Genomic DNA, 21,799 nt, shown 5'->3' on the forward strand with positions numbered 1-21,799 from the left:
ATGTTCCCTTTCATTTTGGTGATAAGACCCTCGACCAGCTCCGCTGTGTTCATCTTAGATTCAGCTCTCTCCTCACTCTTTCTTACCAGATGCTATCTCCAGACCAGACCCACTGCACACAGTGACAACAGTAGGCCCCACATAAAGAGCATGGCACAGTCAAAATGCCCTCTCTCCTTTTCTTTCTTTTTCTTTCTCTCTTCTCTGTTTTCTCCTCTTTTTCTGCCTCGCTATTGCTCTTTCTTTCTCTCTTACTCTGCCCTCTCTCTGTGGATAGATAAGTAATGTGTGACGAATAAGCGTAGTGTTTTGCAGGGTCTTTTTTTGTCTTCGTCTTTTTCTGCTTTGTACGTTTGCTAATACACGTGACGCATATCCACTTATTTGATAATACACGTGACGCATATCCACTTATTTGATAATACACGTGACGCATATCCACTTATTTGATAATACACGTGACGCATATCCACTTATTTGATAATACACGTGACGCATATCCACTTATTTGATAATACACGTGACGCATATCCACTTATTTGATAATACACGTGACGCATATCCAGGTTATTTGATAATACACGTGACGCATATCCACTTATTTGATAATACACGTGACGCATATCCAGGTTATTTGATAATACACGTGACGCATATCCACTTATTTGATAATACACGTGACGCATATCCACTTATTTGATAATACACGTGACGCATATCCACTTATTTGATAATACACGTGACGCATATCCAGGTTATTTGATAATACACGTGACGCATATCCAGGTTATTTGATAATACACGTGACGCATATCCAGGTTATTTGATAATACACGTGACACATACCCAGGTTATTCGATAATATGTTTTTATACCACTGTGCCACCACTTTGTTTTTATACCACTGTGTTTTTATACCACTATACTATTTTAAAACAATGTGCCACAGGAAAACAGGTCCCTTGAAACTGTTAGTGTGTTATTGCTAGCCTCTAGCATGCATCCCTTGAACATTAACAAAGATACATACATGCGTTCTGTTCTGTTCTACAGAGTACATGTAGATGGACTTCACTACACAGTAGATTGATGTAGAGAGGGGGAGAGAGGGAGGGGGAGCGAGAGGGCGGGAGACGGAGCGAAGGAGACGGAGCGCGGGAGACGGAGCGCGGGAGACGGAGCGCGGGAGACGGAGCGCGGGAGACGGAGCGCGGGAGACGGAGCGCGGGAGCGCGGGAGACGGAGCGCGGGAGACGGAGTGCGGGAGAGCGGGAGACGGAGGGCGGGAGACGGAGGGCGGGAGACGGAGCGCGGGAGGGCGGGAGACGGAGCGCGGGAGGGCGGGAGACGGAGCGCGGGAGGGCGGGAGACGGAGCGCGGGAGGGCGGGAGACGGAGCGCGGGAGACGGAGCGCGGGAGACGGAGCGCGGGAGACGGAGCGCGGGAGACGGAGGGCGGGAGGGCGGGAGACGGAGGGCGGGAGACGGAACGCGGGAGCGCGGGACACGGAGCGCGGGAGACGGAGGGCGGGAGACGGCGCGCCGGAGCACGGGAGACGGAGGGCGGGAGACGGAGCGCGGGAGACGGAGCGCGGGAGGAGAAGCGCGGGACAAGGAGCGCGGGAGGGCGGGAGACGGAGGGCGGGAGACGGAGGGCGGGAGACGGAGGGCAGGAGACGGAGCGCGGGAGACGGGGGGGCTTTATTCTAATAATGTTAGTTTGACCTGCTGTGCTCCATTAAGGGGAGGTGTGTGTGTGTGTGTGTGTGTGTGTGTGTGTGTGTGTGTGTGTGTGTGTGTGTGTGTGTGTGTGTGTACACGTGCACACAAAGGTCTGTCTGTCTCAATGCATGTCTATGTGGATTGAGAGAGCGAAGGACACAAATGCTTGTGAGAGTGCTCACCTCATGTGCACACACACACACACACACCGACTTTGTCCCGCCGGGGGTCAAAATGTCACCTCAGCGACCAGCAGCTGTAGAGGGGGTGAGCGAATAACAGTGAATAACCAGGGCAGGTGGGTCAGACAAATGGATGTTACCCTCAGCACTAATCTAATTAACGCAGGTCTTAATCATGCTAGATGAATGATATAGGCAGGGCCGTTGTCTGTACAGGTCCAGATAAATGGTCCACTGATTAGTACAGGGCAGCTGTGGGCAGCCATTACCGTGAGCACCTCTAAAGCACCCTCAGGATCATTCACTAAAGGAAATGGGTCATAACCTGAACTCCTAATAGCATTTAGCAGATGAATAGTGAGACTTGAAAGACTGGTTAGCTGGTGTTTTGATAAAGGGGCTGTTTGGGTGGATGGGTATATAAACAAAGCTGTGTTGAAAATCACTGCTAAAAGTAAAGCTAATTTGTGAGAGCTGCGAACGGTGTGTGAACATGACCAATATAAACATGCACCTGTGACAATATGTTGGATGGACGAGTTCACGACTTTGGAAATTAACCTTTTGAAGCCAATATCAAGATCTCTCTCTGTTAAATGTCAATGCAATGGTGTTTTTTTTGGCATACATGCATATTGTCAAAACCAGACTGAATGGCGCAGGGACCTTGGTTTGAGTCCTATAACTTATTATGATAATACTACTAGCTTATAACAGTAATTGGCATAGACTGCTCTCTCTGCTTTCGCATGGTAAGCAGTACCGGTACATCAAGTCTGATACCAACAGGCTCCTGAACAGCTTCTAACAGAATGGCTATCTGAGTTGACCCTTGTATTTTATTTATAGTCTCTATGCACACTCACAGGACTCTACACACTCCCGCACACTGACACGCCAACACACTCACAACATATACTGACTCAACACACATGCACTCACACAATCATCATATACGCTGTAGCCACTCTATTTATCAGGCATCATGATGCCTAGTCACCTTACCCCAACACATGTCTACCTCCATCACTCCAGTATCTCTGCACATTGTAAATATGGTATTGGAACTGACCCTGTATTTAGCTTGTTCTTCTTATTTTTATTTATTCTGTGCTTTTGTTCTGCCTTGTTATTTTTAGTGTTATATTGATATTGGTTACTGCGTTGTTGGATTTGGAGTTTGCAATAAATTCATTTCACTGTACTTGTGCAGGTGAAATTAAAACTAGAAACTCAGGTCTGTCCTCACTCCTCTCCAGTTGTCTCCAGAGACGGGTCCCAGACAGGGTGGAACCATGCTGACCATCACGGGGGAGAACCTGGGTCTGCAGTTCAAGGACATCCAGATGGGGGTCCGCATCGGCAAGGTGGCCTGCACCCCCGTGGAGGCAGAGTACATCAGCGCTGAACAGTCAGTGACTATTAGTCTCTTTGTACTCCTGCCTCTGTCCTCTGTTTTGATGCCTTATTCCATCTCTTTATCTCTCTCTCGGTATGCATGTCTCCCCTCCCTCCAACTGTTAGCCCTATTTTCTATCTACCCATCTCACTTTCTTCTCTTTCATCTCTTTGTCTCAGTCCACAAATGCCCTAGTCTCTCCCTCTCCTGTTCCTCTTAGCTCTTCTCTTTTAACCCATTGTCACATTCTCTTACTTCCTGGCATGCTAGGAGACTTGTCTGGCTCACTAAGAGATACAGATCATGCACAAACACCTTTTCAACCGTATTCAAATCACGCTGACGTCATAAACTATCACTGACTCATGGTGAGAGTGTATGTTGCTTATATGAAGGACCTTAGTGTTTAGAAGCGTAAATGACTAAAGGAAAGCTGCATTTCCCCAAGCACCACAAGGTCCGCCAACAAACAAACAACACTTTGTGTCACTGTCATCGGTACTGACAAATATCCTACAATCATAAAAGTGGATATTTCTGATTTACTTTATATCTGTACTTAAACATATTTGGATCCTACTGTATATGAAGATAGTTGTTTCAAGGATACTTGTGTTTGTTTCAACCCTGCTGTCACCTCCAAACGTGAGGGGCTAACGCTTGACCCCTGTCTTTCCGGTTACAAGTAGGGCACGTTGCCATGATGGCAAACACTTGGCGGCAGTGGTCCACACTCTAAACCAGTCAGGGTGATTTAAAGGCATTTTCCCCATATGGAGCGACTCGGAAGTGACTGCTCGTGTCATCTCTGTAACCCTGTCAGAGCCATAACGGAGGAGGCAGGTTACGGCAATGAGCACAAAGGTTAGGGTTAACTGGCATGTGCAGTGTGGAGATTGGATAAGGTCGTCACGGATTCAGGTCTGGTCAAGCTCAGCCCACACGCTCTCACAAAGGAGTAGATGCGCAAACACACGTGCACACACACACGTCCTCCGACAGTAAGTTGTGTGCATACAGCACATGCAAATAGAGTATACACACATAAAAACCTGTACATCGTGAGATTATTTTCTCACACTCACATACGGTATATCATTCTGTCTCTCCCTCTGTTATGGTTCCAATTTGTCTACCTGATATTCCTCTTATCGTCACTGTGATGATGCCAGTGAAAATGGCTCCATTTACACAATCATCTCCTAAAAAGTCTCCTCACTCTAATCGTTGTCCCTGCCTGCGTGAGACCAAACAAATAATTGCATCGGAACGCTGACGTCATCGCCACGGCGATGGAGAGCGGTTGCCGTGGCCACCTACAGCGAGGACAAAAGCAACGGAGTTAATAACTCATCGCAGGCAGATAAAGGGAGTGAGGGGGGGACAGCAGAGAGATGGGGAGGATAGGAGCTTGTTCAATTAATCACCCCCCTCTCACTTAAATCCAGCTCTCTTTTCTCCTTCTCTCTCTCCCTCATTTTATGTGGCTAATTAACAGTCCAGAGTGTCTGAGGAGGGTAAAACATGAGGGCTCTGTGTGTGTGTGTGTGTGTGTGTGTGTTTGTGTGTGTATGTATGCATGCATCCGTGTATGTGTGTGCTCAATCCTCTGTGTGTGTGGTGTGTCCGTGCTGATTACACACATGCTAGCACATGTCTGTGTGTGTTCTCGCCCGCGGTGCCCAACCACCTCAGACTCTTGTCCTCTGCCTGAATCATTTCTAAAATGAATTTTAATTTGGCAAGCCGCCGCCCAAGGCCAAACACAAGGCTTATGGGGTTATAATCTCCTTTAATACACTCATAGAGACACATTGAACCTCTCTCCTATCATACCTCTCTAGGTACAAGTGGATGTCCTCACCATCACACACAGTAGCATGGCTATGGATATGTGCAGGGCTATTGCTATGTTCTATGGCTTGGTTACCCTTGGACTAATGCTATGGATATGCCAATGGCTATGATCATATGTGTAGTGCCACTCACTCTCTCTCTCTCTCTCTCTCTCTCTCTCAGGATCGTATGTAAGCTGGCTGATGCGACAGGTTACCGTGTGCAGGAGGCTCACGTGGAAGTATGTGTGAGGGACTGCGCACACACCGACTACAAAGTCGTCTCACCCAAGGCCTTCACTTTTGTGGTAAGCTCTTATCATACCTGTGTTGAAATGTCCTTCTGTAAGGTTGTGTTCTTTCATCAATTGAAAAACAACAGTTTATCCCAGAACAACAGTTGATCCCAGAACAAATGAATTCCTATATCTGATGTGTTCTCTTGGTGTGTTCCTCTTCCCCAGTCTCCCTATTTCACGCGGGTACAGCCCTCCAAGGGCCCCCTCTCGGGGGGAACTCGCATCACCATTGAGGGGAGCCACCTCAACGCGGGCAGCGCTGTGGCTGTCAAGATCGGCCTCCATCCCTGCCGCTTCGAGAGGTAAACTCTTACATCGCCCACTCGTCTTGTCTTTGGGATATTGTTTATTATTGATAACATTGTGTTTAGTGCTGTATCGATATCTCTATAAGTTAACTGCTGTAAGTGATGGACTAACTTGCATTTATTTTGAGAATGACTACTGTTATTTGTGACGGGAATGACTATCTCTGCTACGGGCATGACCAACCTTCTATGGTTTATCCTCCATTGAAGAGCAATGATCTAGAATTAGGGTTTCAAATACTCTCTATAGTAATCATGTTTTCCCGTTGCGCTACATGTTACGAGCTTGGTAAATTCTCCAACGTTCGATCAGATATTCAGAGAAGCTGGAAAGGCGAGAAAACACGACACACAGAGAGTCTGTTCTCCTGCAGCGAGTGCTCTCTGTCTTCATAGTCCGTCATGGTGAAACACACACAGTGAACTCGCAGGGTTCCATGCACTCATATAAAGCCTCAAATGAACATATTAGCAGATGGTCAGAACCTCACATAGAGAGGAGAATGCCTTGTTAACACATCTAAGAAGAGGGTTGGGAAACATAGAAAACGAAAATAATGAAAACTGAATGAGAGAAGAACATGGGAGAAGACAATCAAACGTTCACAGCCCACATCAAACCACCACACAAGACACTCATGTCATCTTCTGTCGCATTTCTTAATGAGGAAACTGAGGCAAAATCAGCCAGTTCAGCCCCCCTTTAAAGACCCTGGAAATACCCATACATTTATCTTGCTACGCAGACTGTAGTTTCTTGGAACAATTAGCTTGAGATTTAATGTAAGCACTACCAACATGATTGGTTAGTGGTATATAGACAGCCATATGTGACACGGTTTATACAAGGGATGCTGCAATGACATCTGTTGATATGGGGAAACATGTTGAACTAAAACCTTGACTAGCCCTGAAAAGACAGCTGCTGTATTTGTTATAGTATAGAATTCCAAATACTAGCGATACAAATGGATGATAATAATATAATATGATAGTGTATGATAGGGTTAGGGTTAGTCATCTTGAACTGTTCTGCTACAGTCACGAGGGCTCCTCTCAATAGTCAAAGGTAGCTTCCTCCCCTAATCTCCTTCATCTGCACTAATCTGAAAAAACAGGATAGGTGAAATCAAGGTGGATGCCCACTGGGAGGCTTGCTGCCACTTTGTCTAGTTCAATCAAAGCCACATTGACATTATCCCACCCCTGGTAAAAAGCCAAATATAACACAATATCTGCCAATTAATTTGCAGGAATATTGCTCCCAGCGTTTATCTATCACTCTGTATGTAGCCAGTTAGCAATGCTAATGATAACTGTCTTGTGGGTAGACGGAAAACCTTCTAAATTAAAACTTCATATGGGTACCAGGGACGGTAGCGTCCCACCTGGCCTACATCCAGTGAAATTGCAGAGCGTGAAATTCAAAAATACTAAATTCAAATATTTAACTTTCATGAAATCACAAGTGTAATATATCAAAATAAAGCTTAACTTGTTGTTAATCCAGCTGCCGTGTCAGATTTCAAAAAGGCTTTACGGCGAAAGCAAACCATGTGATTATCTGAGGACAGCGCCCAAAACATTACATACAGTTACCAGCCAAGTGGATAAGAGCGTCTGCTAAATGACTTAAATGTAAATGTAGATTAGTCACGAAAGTCAGAAATAGCAATAGAATTAATCACTTACCTTTGATGATCTTCGTATGGTTGCACTCACAAGACTCCCAGTTACACAATAAATGTTTGTTTTGTTCGATAAAGTCCCTCTTTATATCCAAAAACCTCAATTTTGTTGGCGCGTTTTGTTCAGTAATCCAATGGCTCAAAGGCGGTCACAACAGGCAGACGCAAATTCCAAATAGTACCGGTAAAGTTTGTAGAAACATGTCAAACGATGTTTATAATCAAACCTCAGGTTGTCAATTGCCTAAATAATCGATAATATTTCAACCGAACAATAGCGTCGCCAATATAAAAGAAAAACAAGAAAGGCGCGCTCTCGGTCGTGCGCAGCAAACAGCTCTGGGGACATCCCACTATCCACTCACTCAAAATGGTAATTCTCCCTCATTTTTCAGAATAAAAGCCTGAAACAATGTCTAAAGACTGTTCACAACTAGTGGAAGCCATAGGGAACAGAATATGGGTCCTATCCCTTTAAATGGTGGATAGGCTTTCATTGGAAAAACAGCCATTTCAAAATAATGGCACTTCCTGGATGGATTTTCCTCAGGTTTTCGCCTGCCATATCAGTTATGTTATACTCACAGACATTATTTTAACAGTTTTGGAAACTTTTGTGTTTTCTATCCAAATCTACCAATTATATGCATATCCTAGCTCTGGGCCTGAGTAGCAGGCAGTTTACTTTGGGCACGCTTTTCATCCGGAGGTGAAAATAGTGCCCCCTACCCTAGTGAGGTTAAATGTTAACTGCAAAGTAGGCTTACCTGACAACTATATAATGATTATTTGTATCAATTGGGTGGCGATTGTTTTGCAGACTTTGTCATGACATGTGTTGCAGCAGTATGCCTAACAGCAGAAACATCACGATACATCACTTGCTAGACGCTCAATTAAAGGGGAATTACATTCAAATATTGAAATGTTACCATTTTTTTTCAGACCTCAAAAATATTCTTGATATGTGTTTTAAGCATTGGCATGGACTCAGAACATCCATTTTCATTTTGTTTCTCTATGAATAATTGTAATATTGCGAGTAAAAAATGAAAAAAAATCCCAAACCAGGGAAAATAAAACAGAAAACAGAATTCAGGGTAATATAATTTTATGGGGCCCCCTTAGTAGTTTATTAACCAGGTATGTTAACAGAAAACGCATATCTTGTACACCAAGTACCAGGGGAAGAGTTGCAGGGTAAAGGAGAAGAGAAGAATGTGCCGATTTGAAAGCCATGAAAAAAATAGTAGCTCGAGACAAGTTTCATTTTTTTCAAGTAGCTCTCATGCTAGAAAAGGTTGGTGACCCCTGCACTAGACTTTTGATATTGGAACAGAACATACATAGCATTGTCCTTTCAGACCCGCTCTAGCATAGTGATGTTCTATGTCCCTAAAATAATGGATTTGAAAAGTCACCTGACTTTTCCACGTGTCCCTCACACCCTAATGTATTTTCTTTCAACACGGCCACTTTAATCAAAGTGCATTTACCATAATCATTCAGCCAGTCCCTCTGCAACCCCTTTCTTCCACTTTCTCTCTGTCTCTCTATTTCTGGCCCTCTCTTCTCCCATTATTTTGTGCCGGCTGACAACAACCTTGTCAAAATATGTACGGCGCACCGCGGGTTTCGCCAGCAAGGGTTATGAAAGTTGTTGCCCGGGCAACAAGACGGCGCGAGCGGAATGTGGAAAAGGTGCTTTTCTTTTTCTTATTTTCCTTCCCTTCTTCCCCGTACACCTTTCAGCCATGCCCTGGAAGACGGGGCGTTTAAATTGCTTGTTACGAGACAGCGGGATGTGCTCGCAGAAATGCATCCTAGCTTATTTTCCCTTCCACTTAGTTTCCTCTCAGCTGCTGGTGTCTCACTAATGTGTTTTTGTCCTCTTTCCTCTCTCTCCTTGTCTCTGTTTCTGGTCCACAATAGATGAGATTTATGTCCAAAATAATTGTTGTGAGATGGGAAAGTCTGCACTCATCACACACGCTGTTGAAGAAATATGGCTACAGGTTCATCTGCCTCACCTGAAGCTGCTATAGACCACCAAGTGCTAACACTAAGTATCTGGATAACATGTGTGAAATGCTTGATAATGTATGTGATATCAACAGAGATATATATTCTGGGTGATTTAATTATTGACTGGCTTTCATTAAGCTGCCAACAGCTTCAAACTGTAACCAGTGCCTGCAACCTTGTTCAGGTTATCAGTCAACCTACCAGGGTAGTGACAAACAGCACAGCAATTAAATCATCAACATGTATTGATCACATATTTACTAAGGCTGCAGAAATGTTTTTTAAAGCAGTATCCAAATCCATCGGATGTAGTGATCACAATATAGTAGCCATATTTAGGAATACCAAAGTACCAAAGGCTGGGCCTAATGTAGAGTATAAGACAATACGTTTTGTAGTGATTCCTATGTTGTTGATGTAAAGAATATTTGTTGCTCTGTGGTGTGTAATGAGGAGCAACCAGACTCTGCACTTGACATATTTAGGAAATCGCTTATTCCAGTTACTAATAAGCATGCACCCATTAAGAAAATGACTGTAAAAACTGTTAAATCCCCGTGGATTGATGAGAAATTAAAACCGAGAGGGATGAGGCAAAAGGAATGGCAAATAATTCTGGCTGCACAACCGATTGGCAAACATACTGCAAATTGAGAAATCATGTGACGAACTGAATAAAAAGAAGAAACTATGCTAAGAAAGAAAGATACATTATATAAAGAATGATTGTAAAAAGGTTTGAAGCACCTTCAATGAAATTTTTTGCAAAAAAGGCAAACTCAGCTTCATCATTCATTAAATCAGATTGCTCATTCATCACAAAACCCACTGACAAAACCCACTGATAATGATTTTTTTCATTGGTAAGATTAGCAAACTTAAGAATGACATGCTAGCAACAAATGCTGACGCTACACATCCATATATAACTGATTCAATTCTGAAATTATAATAGCCTCCAACACTCTACTCAGCAAACTGGATGCTGTTTATCACAGTGCCATCCTTTTTGTCTCCAAAGCCCCATATACCACCCACCACTGTGACCTGTATACTCTCGTCGGCTGGCCCTCGCTACATATTCGTCGCCAGAGCCACTGGCTCCAGGTCATCCATAAGTCTTTGCTAGGTAATGCTCCGCCTTATCTCAGCTCACTGGTCACCATATCAACACCCACACGTAGCACGCGCTCCAGCAGGTATATCTCACTTGTCATCCCCAAAGCCAACACCTCATTTGGCTGCCTTCCAGTTCTCTGCTGCCAATGACTGGAACGAATTGCAAAAATCGCTGAAGTTGGAGACTTATCTCCCTCACTAACTTTAAGCATCAGCTATCTGAGCAGCTTACTGTTCGCTGCAGCTTTACATAGCCCATCTGTAAAAAGCCCACCCAACTACCTACCTCATCCCCATTTTGTTTTTATTTACTTTTTTGCTCTTTTGCACACCAGTATTTCTACTTGCACATCATCATCTGCACATCTATCACTTCAGTGTTAATTTGCCAAATTGTAATTACTTCGCTACTATGGCCTATTTATTGCCTTACCTCCTTACTCCATTTGCACACACTGTATATATACTTTTTTCTATTGTGTTATTGACTGTACGCTTGTTTATTCCATGTGTAACTCTGTTGTTGTTTTTTGTTTCACTGCTTTGCTTTATCTTGGCCAGGTCGCAGTTGTAAATGAGAACTTGTTCTCAACTGGCCTACCTGGTTAAATAAATGTGAAATATATATATATATTTTTGTAGAAATCTATGCCTACTAGAAAGTGTGTGCCCTCAGGCCTGGAGGGAAGGAAAATAAATTATGTTAACAAAGAATAGTTAAGCTCCCTTTACAGTCTCAATCATCCTGTTACTAACCCTTAGTAAACATTTGGTAAAACATTTGGATAAGATACAATGCTATTTTACTGTAAACAAATTGACAACTGACTTTCAGCACGCTTATGGGGAAGGACATTCAACAAGCAGGGCACAATCATGACTGATGATTGGCTGAGAGAAATTGTTGATAAAAAGATTGTGGCTACCATTTTGTTAGACTTCAGTGTGGCTTTTGACATTATCGATCATAGTCTGCAGATGGAAAAATATGTGTTATGGGTTTACACCACGTGCTTTATTGTGGGCAAAGAGGTACCTGTCTAACAGAACACAGAGGATGTTCTTTAATGGAAGCCTCTCCAACATAATCCAGGTAGAATCAGGAATTCCCCAGGGCAGCTGTCTTGGCCCCTTTTTACTTTTTACTAATGACATGCCACTGGCTTTGAGTAAAGTATGTATGTGAATGACTCAACACTATACACGTCAGCTATTACAGCGAGTGAAGTCACTGCAACACTTAACAAAGAGCTGCAATTAGTTTCAGAATGGGTGGCAAGGAATAAGCTAGTCCTAAATAAAATAAATAAAAGCACTGTATTTGGGACAAATCATTCACTAAACCCTAAACCTCAACTAAATATTGTAATTAATAATGTGGAAATTGAGTAAATTGAGGTGACTAAGCTGCTTGGAGTAACCCTGGATTGTATGCTGTCATGGTCAAAACATGTTTATACAACTGTAGCTAAGATGCGGAGAAGTCTGTCCATAATAAGCGCTGCTATGCCTTTTTAACAACACAATCAACAAGGAAGGTCCTACAAGCCCTAGTTTTGTCGCACCAAGACTATTGTTCAGTTGCATACCTTTGGTGGCATGTCTTGTGGGGTATCTTCACAATCCCCAAGTCAAGAACAGACTATGGGTGGTGCACAGTACTACATAGAGCCATGGCTACATGGAACTCTATTCCACATCAGGTAACTGATGCAAGCAGTATAATCAGATTTATAAAACTGATACAAATACACCTTATGGAACAGTGGGGACTTTGAAGAGACACACACACACAGGCAGACACATGCATACGCAGACAAGCGCTAGCACGCACATTCACATGATAAAACACGCACTCTACACACACGTACACATGGATTTTGTATTGTAGGTATGTGGTGGTAGAGTAGTCGCCTAAGGGAACACAATGTGTTGTGAAAAGTGTTATGAAATGTAATGTCATGTCACTTTTTAAATTGTATATAACTGCCTTAATGTTGCTGGACTCCAGGAAGAGTAGCTGCTGCCTTGGCAGGAACTGTTGGGGATCCTTGATCAATAAAAATTCAAATGCACACACACATACAGCCTGAACACACACACACACCCACACACACAGCTTTTTTGACATGAATTTGTATTCCCATTCAAAATGCTATTTTCCCAAAACGTTAACCCCAAAACCTGAACTCCTAACCTTAACCCTAAGGTCAACATCTGCGCCCCCGCAGAAATGTAATTAGCATAATAAAAAACTCCCAATATAAATCTGTCAGTTTAAGCTAGAGATCTGTTATTTGCATTGGATGTGTCTCAATCTACCGTATCCGCCTATGTCGCACTTCCGCGTCTGCGGGGAAAGATCATAGAGCTCGAGCAATGTTTGTCAGACCATGAGACATCCCGAAATGTGTCTGTAGCGTCTGAACGGTTTGGCCTCTCAAGAACATGATGGTGTTCTCTGTTTTGCTCTACAACCCCCACAACATCGTGGGATCCATCTGAAGTTGGTACAGCCGATCTGTCAACTTCTGTCTGTAGCATCCAAAATAGTTAAGGCTACACGCTGTGACTCCTCCGTGGGAAGGTGAGACTCACAAATACGTACATGTTGGTTGTTTTGTTCTAGGACACCCACAGGCCAAAATGACTCATCTGAAGGTCCCCCGGTACCAGTTGGAAAAATGAAAGGAAGTACAGTGCATTCGGAAAGTACAGCCTTATTCCGCAATGGATTGAAAAACTTTTTTTCTCATCAATCTACGCACTGTAACCTATAATGACATAGCAAAAAATAAATTAAAAACAGTTTTTGCTAAAGTACTTTGTTGAAGCACCTTTGGCAGCGATTACAGCCTCAAATCATATTGGCTATGACGCTACACACTTAGCACACCTGTATTTGGGGAGTTTCTCCCATTCTTCTCTGCAGATTCTCTCAAGCTCTCACTGCACAGCTATTTTCAGGTCTCTCCAGAGATGTTCGATCGAGTTAAATTCTGGGCTCTCGCTGGGCCACTCAAGGACATTCAGAGACTTGTACCGAAGCTACTCCTACGTTGTCTTGGCTGTGTGCTTAGGGTCATTTTCCTGTTAGAATGTGAACCTTTGCCCCAGTTTGAGGTCCTGAGCCCTCTGGAGCAGGTTTTCATCAATGATCTCTCTGGACATTGTTCCATTTATCTTTCCCTCGATCCTGACAAGTCTCCCAGTCCCTGCCACTGAAAAACATCCCCATAGCATGATGCTGCAACCTATGCTTCACAGCAGGGATGGTGCCAGGTTTCCTCCAGACGTAACGCTTGGCATTCAGGCCAAAGAATTCTATCTTGGTCAATCATGGTCTGAGTCCTTTAGGTACCTTTTGGCAAACTCCAAGCGAGCTGTCATGTACCTTTTACTGAGGAGTGATTGGTGGAAGGTTGCAGAAATGGTTGTCGTTCTGGAAGGTTCTTCCATCTCCACAGAGGAACTCTGGAGCTCTGTCAGTGTGACCACCGGGTTCTTGGTCACCTCCATGACTAAGGCCCTTCTCTCCCAATTGCTCAGTTTGGCCGGGCGGTCAGCTCTAGAAAGAGTCTTGTTTGTTCCAAACTTCTTCCATTTAAGAATTATGGAGGCCACTGTGTTCTTGGGGACATTCAATGCTGCAGACATTTTTTGGTAGCCTTCCCCAGATCTTTGCCTTGACACAATCCTGTCTCGGAGCTCTACGGACAATTCCTTCAACCTCATGGCCTGATTTTTGCTCTGACATGCACTGTCAACAGTGGGTCCTTATATAGACAGGTGTGTGCCTTTTCAAAACATGTCCAATCAATTGAATTTACCACAGGTGGACTCCAATTAAGGATCATCAATGTAAACAGGATGCACCTGAGCTCAGTTTTGAGTCTCATAGCAAAGGGTCTGAATACTTTTGTAAATATGGTATTTAAAAAAAAAACATTTCTAAAAACATGCATTTCACTTCGTCATTATGGGGCATTGTGTGTAGATTGATGAAGAAAAAAAACAATTTAATCCATTTTAGAATAAGGCTGTAATGTAACAAAATGTGGAAAATGTTAAGGGGTCTGAAAACTTTCTGAATGCACTACATAGGGAGACTGTTTAGTGCCAAAAATAAGGGGTTAAATACATGAAAAATATTTCTCACATATAAGACGGACACGGAGGGGACTATCTGTTCCATGTAGTGACTCTGTTATCCAATGCATTTGTATGGGCTAATAGCAGTAAAGCCAAACAAAATAAAAAGGTATACTTTTTTATCTATATTTTGTACGCTTCAAGGGGTCTTAAAATTAAAAATCAAATAGTAAAAAGATCCTTGATATGATGTTAAAACAATTCCAGATGGCTTAGTAGAACCCCCTCCCCTGCTTATACAGGGCTTAGACTGTTTAGAGCCAATAACAAGGGGTTAAATGCATGTAAAAAATAAACTAAAATATCCTAATCTTATCTCTCAGATATAGGACAGACACTTCAGAACAAACTTCCTTTTGATTTTTTGGGTGGAACTTTCTGATTTTCCATGTGGTGAATCTGTTATTCAATGCGGCTTCAACAGGTCTTAGACTTGGTGAAACCAAACCTTAAACCTAACCCTTATGCCTAAAATAGAATTTTAACAAATTCAGGTCATGAAAACAGTCCAGACTTTTCAACATTTTCTGGTTTCTTGTCAGGACATTCAAGTCCTGATAATGTAGGAAAACATTTACACACACATTTACACACACACACACACACACACACACACACACACACACACACACACACACACACACTCTCTCTCTCTCTCTCTTACAAACTATACAGTCACAGGATCCCTCACATTATACTGATGTACAAACACGCACTACATCTTTTGGATGTCTGCTTTGCCAACACAACATTTTGTCAAGGCATTGGAAGTAACCCACTCCGCAGAGTGAAAAGTTTGGCTAACAAAGCCAAACCACAAGAAACATTCATAACACAGCACAGCTGGCTGCATGTTGGAGGGGGTTGTATCACATTGTGATGACGGGCAGTCTCTGAGACTGCTGCCACTTCATATCAGTCAAGGAGAAGGAGACGGCTGCCACTCCAGATCAGTCAGGGAGAAAGCGACTGCTTCCACTCCAGATCAGTCAGGGAGAAAGCGACTGCTTCCACTCCAGATCAGTCAGGGAGAAAGCGACTGCTTCCACTCCAGATCAGTCAGGGAGAAAGAGACGGCTGCCACTCCAGATCAGTCAGGGAGAAAGTGACGGCTGCCACTCCAGATCAGTCAGGGAGAAAGTGACTGCTTCCACTCCAAATCAGTCAGGGAGAAAGCGACTGCTTCCACTCCAGATCAGTCAGGGAGAAAGCGACTGCTTCCACTCCAGATCAGTCAGGGAGAAAGCGACTGCTTCCACTCCAGATCAGTCAGGGAGAAAGCTACTGCTTCCACTCCAGATCAGTCAGGGAGAAAGCGACTGCTTCCACTCCAGATCAGTCAGGGAGAAAGCTACTGCTTCCACTCCAGATCAGTCAGGGAGAAAGAGACGGCTGCCACTCCAGATCAGTCAGGGAGAAAGAGACGCTGCTGCTCTTGGCGGTCTTATGGGGCTTTCAAACCAAATTGGTTTGGAGGGTTTTTTCCGAACTCGGGCGCGTTTTCCCACTTAGTTCGGTTCATTTGGACTGGTGAACATTATCAGCCCTCGGGAGCGCACTAAACAACGCACCGTGGTTCACTCAAAAAGGGTGGTCTCGGTCCGATTTCATACCATGGTGCGGTTCGCTGCAGGAAAATAACTAGAGGCGCGCAGTATTAGTGGTTGTTTGACTGATAGCATTTTACGAAATGCACGCAGTACCATAACTTCACATCTCTGAAACAGTCTTTGAGTAGCAGCGCATTTATGAGCACATCCAGTACAGATTAGGGGAGACTGGGTCTGTACCAGGGATATAGTCTGCTGAATAAATTCACTATTCACGTCACAGTTAGTTTCTATTGCGCTTTTTCCTCCCAGATGTTGTTGGAAGACAAAAGCGAAAGTAATATGAAGTTTGGGACACACAAGTAATGCTTTTATAGTCATAGATAGATTTAACTTGAGCATTTTTCTCCAATAAACGAATGACTTTCATGAAAATGTGGTTTTGTTTAGGCATTTTAGTTCGTTTGTTATTTGGTAATGTAAAACCAACCAGAATTTTAAAACAAAATACAAATAACCGAACTCTGATTCAAACTATAGCGCAGAACAATGTGTGAAAACTCCCTTAGAGTTCTTGTGTGGTTGGGTGTGTGTGTGTCATGTTTAGCATTGTTGAAGATCTTTACAGAGCAGAGGTTACGTGTGGTGTTATTTTTTTTGTCTCTGTGTGTGTGAGTGTGCCTCGTGTGGCTTCATCTCAGTTAGCGTGTGTGTATGTGTGACATGACATGCTTTTCCTTCACGTTACACACTCCCTCTTCCCTTCCAGGCGGAGTGCCAGGGAGATGGTGTGTGTGACCCCGGCGGGTCAGAGTCCTGGAGGTACCCCCGTCATGGTGGACATCAACTCAGCTGAGCTCAGAAACCCAGAGGTCAAATTCAACTACACCGATGACCCCACTATCTTCAAGATCGAACCTGACTGGAGCATCGCTAGGTGAGGGTCTTAAACTGGATGGTACTGGTCTTAACTGGTCTTAACAGATTGCTTTAGATCTTTTGTTGGACAATACAGTTTAATTTGTGTTTTAATTCTATGTAGAGATCTGAAAGGAATGGATAGGTGTAATTACGCCTGTAGTTTGTACTGCAGTCGATGCAAAGACTGTATAAATACTCGCTGACTTATTCAAATGACACAATGTGGCGTGACAGTTTGCTGCGGGAATATTTATGAACAAACCCAAGCTGTGTAGAGAGCAGGAAGTGGATTCTGATGCAAAATGGGCTCGATAGAATGATCTAGAAAAACGGAGTTAATTTCTCAATTTTATCTGAATGTAAACCAGTAGCTACCAGGTAGGCAGATAACACTGTTGATGCTCCCTGAAATAGTAATGACGGCCTACCCCGGCCAAACCCTAACCCGGACGACGCTGGTCCAATTGTGCGCCGCCCTATGGGACTCCCAATCACGGCCAGTTGTGATACAGTCTGGAATCAAACCAGGGTCTGTAGTGACTCCTCTAGCACTGAGATGCAGTGCCTTAGATCGCTGCGCCACTTGGGAGACCCATATGGAATCATATAGGAACAAAAAAAGGGTTAAACAAATCAAAATATATTTATATTTGAGATTCTTCAAAGTAGCCACCCTTTGCCTTGATGACAGCTTTGCACACTCTTGGCATTCTCTCAACCAGCTTTTTGACCTGGAATGAATTTAACAGGTGTGCTTTGTTAAATGTTAATTTGTGGAATTTCTTTCCTTTATGTGTTTGAGCAAATCAGTTGTGTTGTGACAAGGTAGGGGTGGTATACAGAAGATAGCCCTATTTGGTAAAAGACCAAGTCCATATTATGGCAAGAACAGCTCAAAAAAGCAAAGAGAAACGACAGTCCATCATTACTTTAAGACATGACGGTCAGTCAATTCTGCAGTCGCAAAAACCATCAAGCGCTATGATGAAACTGGCTCTCATAAGGACCGCCACAGGAAAGGAAGACCTCTGCTGCAAAGGATACGTTCATTAGAGTTACCAGCCTCACAAATTGCAGCCAAAATAAATGCTTCACAGAATTCAAGTAATAGACACATCTCAACATCAACTGTTCAGAGGAGACTTTGTGAATCAGGCCTTCATGGTCAAATTGCTGTAAAGAAATCACTACTAAAGGACACCAATCAGAAGAAGAGACTTGCTTGGGCCTAAAAACACGAGCCAAGGACACAAGACTGGTGGAAATCTGTCCTTTTATCTGATTAGTCCAAATTTGAGATTTTTGGTTCCAACCGCCGTGTCTTTGTGAGATGCAGAGTAGGTGAACGGATGATCTTTGCATCTGTGGTTCCCACCGTGAAGCACGGAGGAGGAGTTGTGATGGTGTGGGGGTGCTTTACTGGTGACACCTTCAGTGATTTATTTAGAATTCAAGGCATACTAAACCAGCATGGCTACCACAGCATTCTGCAGCAATACACCATCCCATCTGGTTTGCGCTTAGTGGGACTATAATTTGTTTTTCCACAGGACAATGAACCAACACACTAAGGGCTATTTGACCAAGAATGAGAGTGATGGTGTGCTGCATCAGATGACCTGGCCTACACAATCACCTGACTTCAACCCAATTGATGGTTTGGGAGGAGTTGCACCGCAGGGTGAAGGAAAAGCTGCCAACAAGTTCTCAGCATATGTGGGAACTTCTTCAAGACTGTTGGAAAAGCATTCCAGGTGAAGCTGGTTGAGAGAATGCCAAGAGTGTGCAAAGCTGTCACCCAGGCAAAGGGTGGCTGCTTTGAATAATCTCAACCAGCTTTTGTTGAACAATTTTTTGGTTACTCAATGATTCCATATATGTAATTTAATAGCTTTGATGTCTTCACTGTCATTCTACAATGTAGAAAATAAAGAGAAACCCTTGAATGAGTAGGTGTGTCCAAACATGACTGGTTGTGTATATTTAAAAATATATATATTTTCTTTCATTGTTTTCCCCTAACCCTACCACCCCTGTTTAAATTGGAGTAAACTAATGAACCGCACGTAGTCTTCTACTTACAGCTTATACATACTATATACATTTTTCTGACACAATGTATTTTACAGAAGTGATCTCTTTTTGGAACACGCTCTATGTGCCACCTGTCTTGCAATGCATTTTAAATACTGTACATAATAGGTATTAAAATGACACTTCTGGGGGGTTGGGTTAAATGCAGAAGACACATTTCAGTTGAATGCATTCAGTTGTACAACTGACTTTATACAACTGACTTTGTACAACTGACTAGGTGTCCCCCTTTCCCCTTTCCCAACATTTTTCAACTGAATACTCATATTTTTTACTACATGTATGGTGCTACTGGACATAATGGATATGAATTTAAAAAGTGATGAAGTGCACCTTTTAATATGCATTTATAGGTGCTTATAAGGACCAATAGAGATTGTAGATTGAAAACAAGTTCAATGGGGAGTGGATCCAGGTGAGGACACACTGTTCTTTAGCACTCACAAGGTGAAAGTGACCCTAGATGCTGATCCTGGGTCAGTTTTGCATTTTTCCCACTAATGGTTAAGGTTAAGTTTGAGGGAGGGGAATCTGATTCTAGATCTGTACCTAGAGGAAACTTTATTTGAATAGGCTCTGAATAAGCTGTGTAGCTCCGAGACAAGTAGGCAGTGCTCTTTGAAAAGGGTTGGTGAGAGAAAAAAGCAGCAACCACTTGAAAAAAAAGAAAGAAAAAGCCCTGCCCCGCCCTCCCTTTGGCAAATCCGACCACGATGCCATCTTGCTCCTACCGTCTTATAGGCAGAAACTCAAACAGGATGTACCAGTGACTAGAACCATTCAACACTGTTCTGACCAATCGGAATCAACGCTTCAAGATTGTTTTGTTCACGCAGACTGGGATATGTTCCTGTCAGGCTCAGAGAATAACATTGACCTACAGTGAGGGGAAAAAAGTATTTGATCCCCTGCTGATTTTGTACATTTGCCCACTGACAAAGAAATGATCAGTCTATAATTTTAATGGTAGGTTTATTTGAACAGTGAAAGACAGAATAACAACAAAAGAAATCCAGAAAAACGCATGTCAAAAATGTAATAAATTGATTTGCATTTTAATGAGGGAAATAAGTATTTGACCCCCTGTCAATCAGAAAGATTTCTGGCTCCCAGGTGTCTTTTATACAGGTAACGAGCTGAGATTAGGAGCACACTCTTAAAGGGAGTGCTCCTAATCTCAGTTTGTTACCTGTATAAAAGACACCTGTCCACAGAAGCAATCAGATTCCAAACTCTCCACCATGGCCAAGACCAAAGAGCTTTCCAAGGATGTCAGGGACAAGATTGTAGACCTACACAAGGCTGGAATGGGCTACAAGACCATCACCAAGCAGCTTGGTGAGAAGGTGACAACAGTTGGTGCGATTATTCGCAAATGGAAGAAACACAAAAGAACTGTCAATCTCCCTCGGCCTGGGGCTCCATGCAAGATCTCACCTCGTGGAGTTGCAATGGTCATGAGAACGGTGAGGAATCAGCCCAGAACTTCATGGGAGGATCTTGTCAATGATCTCAAAGCAGCTGGGACCATAGTCACCAAGAAAACAATTGGTAACACACTACGCCGTGAAGGACTGAAATCCTGCAGCGCCCGCAAGGTCCCCCTGCTCAAGAAAGCACATATACATGCCGTCTGAAGTTTGCCAATGAACATCTGAATGATTCAGAGGACAACTGGGTGAAAGTGTTGTGGTCATATGAGACCCAAATGCAGCTCTTTGGCATCAACTCAACTCGCTGTGTTTGGAGGAGGAGGAATGCTGCCTATGACCCCAAGACACCATCCCCACCGTCAAACATGGAGGTGGAAACATTATGCTTTGTGGGTGTTTTTCTGCTAAGGGGACAGGACAACTTCACCGCATCAAAGGGACGATGGACGGGGCCATGTACTGTCAAATCTTGGGTGAGAACCTCCTTCCCTCAGCCAGGGCATTGAAAATGGGTCGTGGATGGGTATTCCAGCATGACAATGACCCAAAACTCACAGCCAAGGCAACAAGGAGTGGCTCAACGAGAAGCACATTAAGGTCCTGGAGTGGCCTAGCCAGTCTCCAGCCCTTAATCTCATAGAAAATCTGTGGAGGGAGCTGAATGTTCGAGTTGCCAAACGTCAGCCTCGAAACCTTAACCTCTCTGGGCTAGGTGGCACCAAATCGTCCCACCTACGTAACAGCCAGTTGAATCCTGTGGCGCGATTTTCAAAACCTTTGAAATGCTATTACTTCAATTTCTCAAACATATGACTATTTTACAGCTATTTAAAGACAAGACTCTCGTTAATCTAACCACACTGTCCGATTTCAAAAAGGCTTTACAACGAAAGCAAAACATTAGATTATGTCAGCAGAGTACCCAGACAGAAATAATCAGACACCCATTTTTCAAGCTATCATATAATGTCACAAAAACCCAAATCACAGCTAAATGCAGCACTAACCTTTGATGATCTTCATCAGATGACACACCTAGGACATTATGTTATACAATACATGCATGTCTGTTC

General features: G+C 43.4%; 1 protein-coding gene across 3 annotated transcripts in view; it reads left to right on the top strand.

Moving 5' to 3' along the window:
- Nucleotides 1-21,799, top strand: part of LOC115150182 (plexin-A1) — a 364,140-nt gene that overhangs the window by 273,105 nt on the left and 69,236 nt on the right. For all 3 annotated transcript variants that reach the window (XM_029693188.1, XM_029693186.1, XM_029693187.1), the window contains exons 13-16: nt 3,163-3,314; nt 5,322-5,445; nt 5,602-5,738; nt 17,048-17,215. In XM_029693188.1, the coding sequence (XP_029549048.1) occupies nt 3,163-3,314; nt 5,322-5,445; nt 5,602-5,738; nt 17,048-17,215 (581 nt within the window). The remainder of the gene's footprint in view (nt 1-3,162; nt 3,315-5,321; nt 5,446-5,601; nt 5,739-17,047; nt 17,216-21,799) is intronic.

This window comes from Salmo trutta, chromosome 16, assembly GCF_901001165.1.
Source record: "Salmo trutta chromosome 16, fSalTru1.1, whole genome shotgun sequence".
Classification (NCBI taxonomy): domain Eukaryota; kingdom Metazoa; phylum Chordata; class Actinopteri; order Salmoniformes; family Salmonidae; genus Salmo; species Salmo trutta.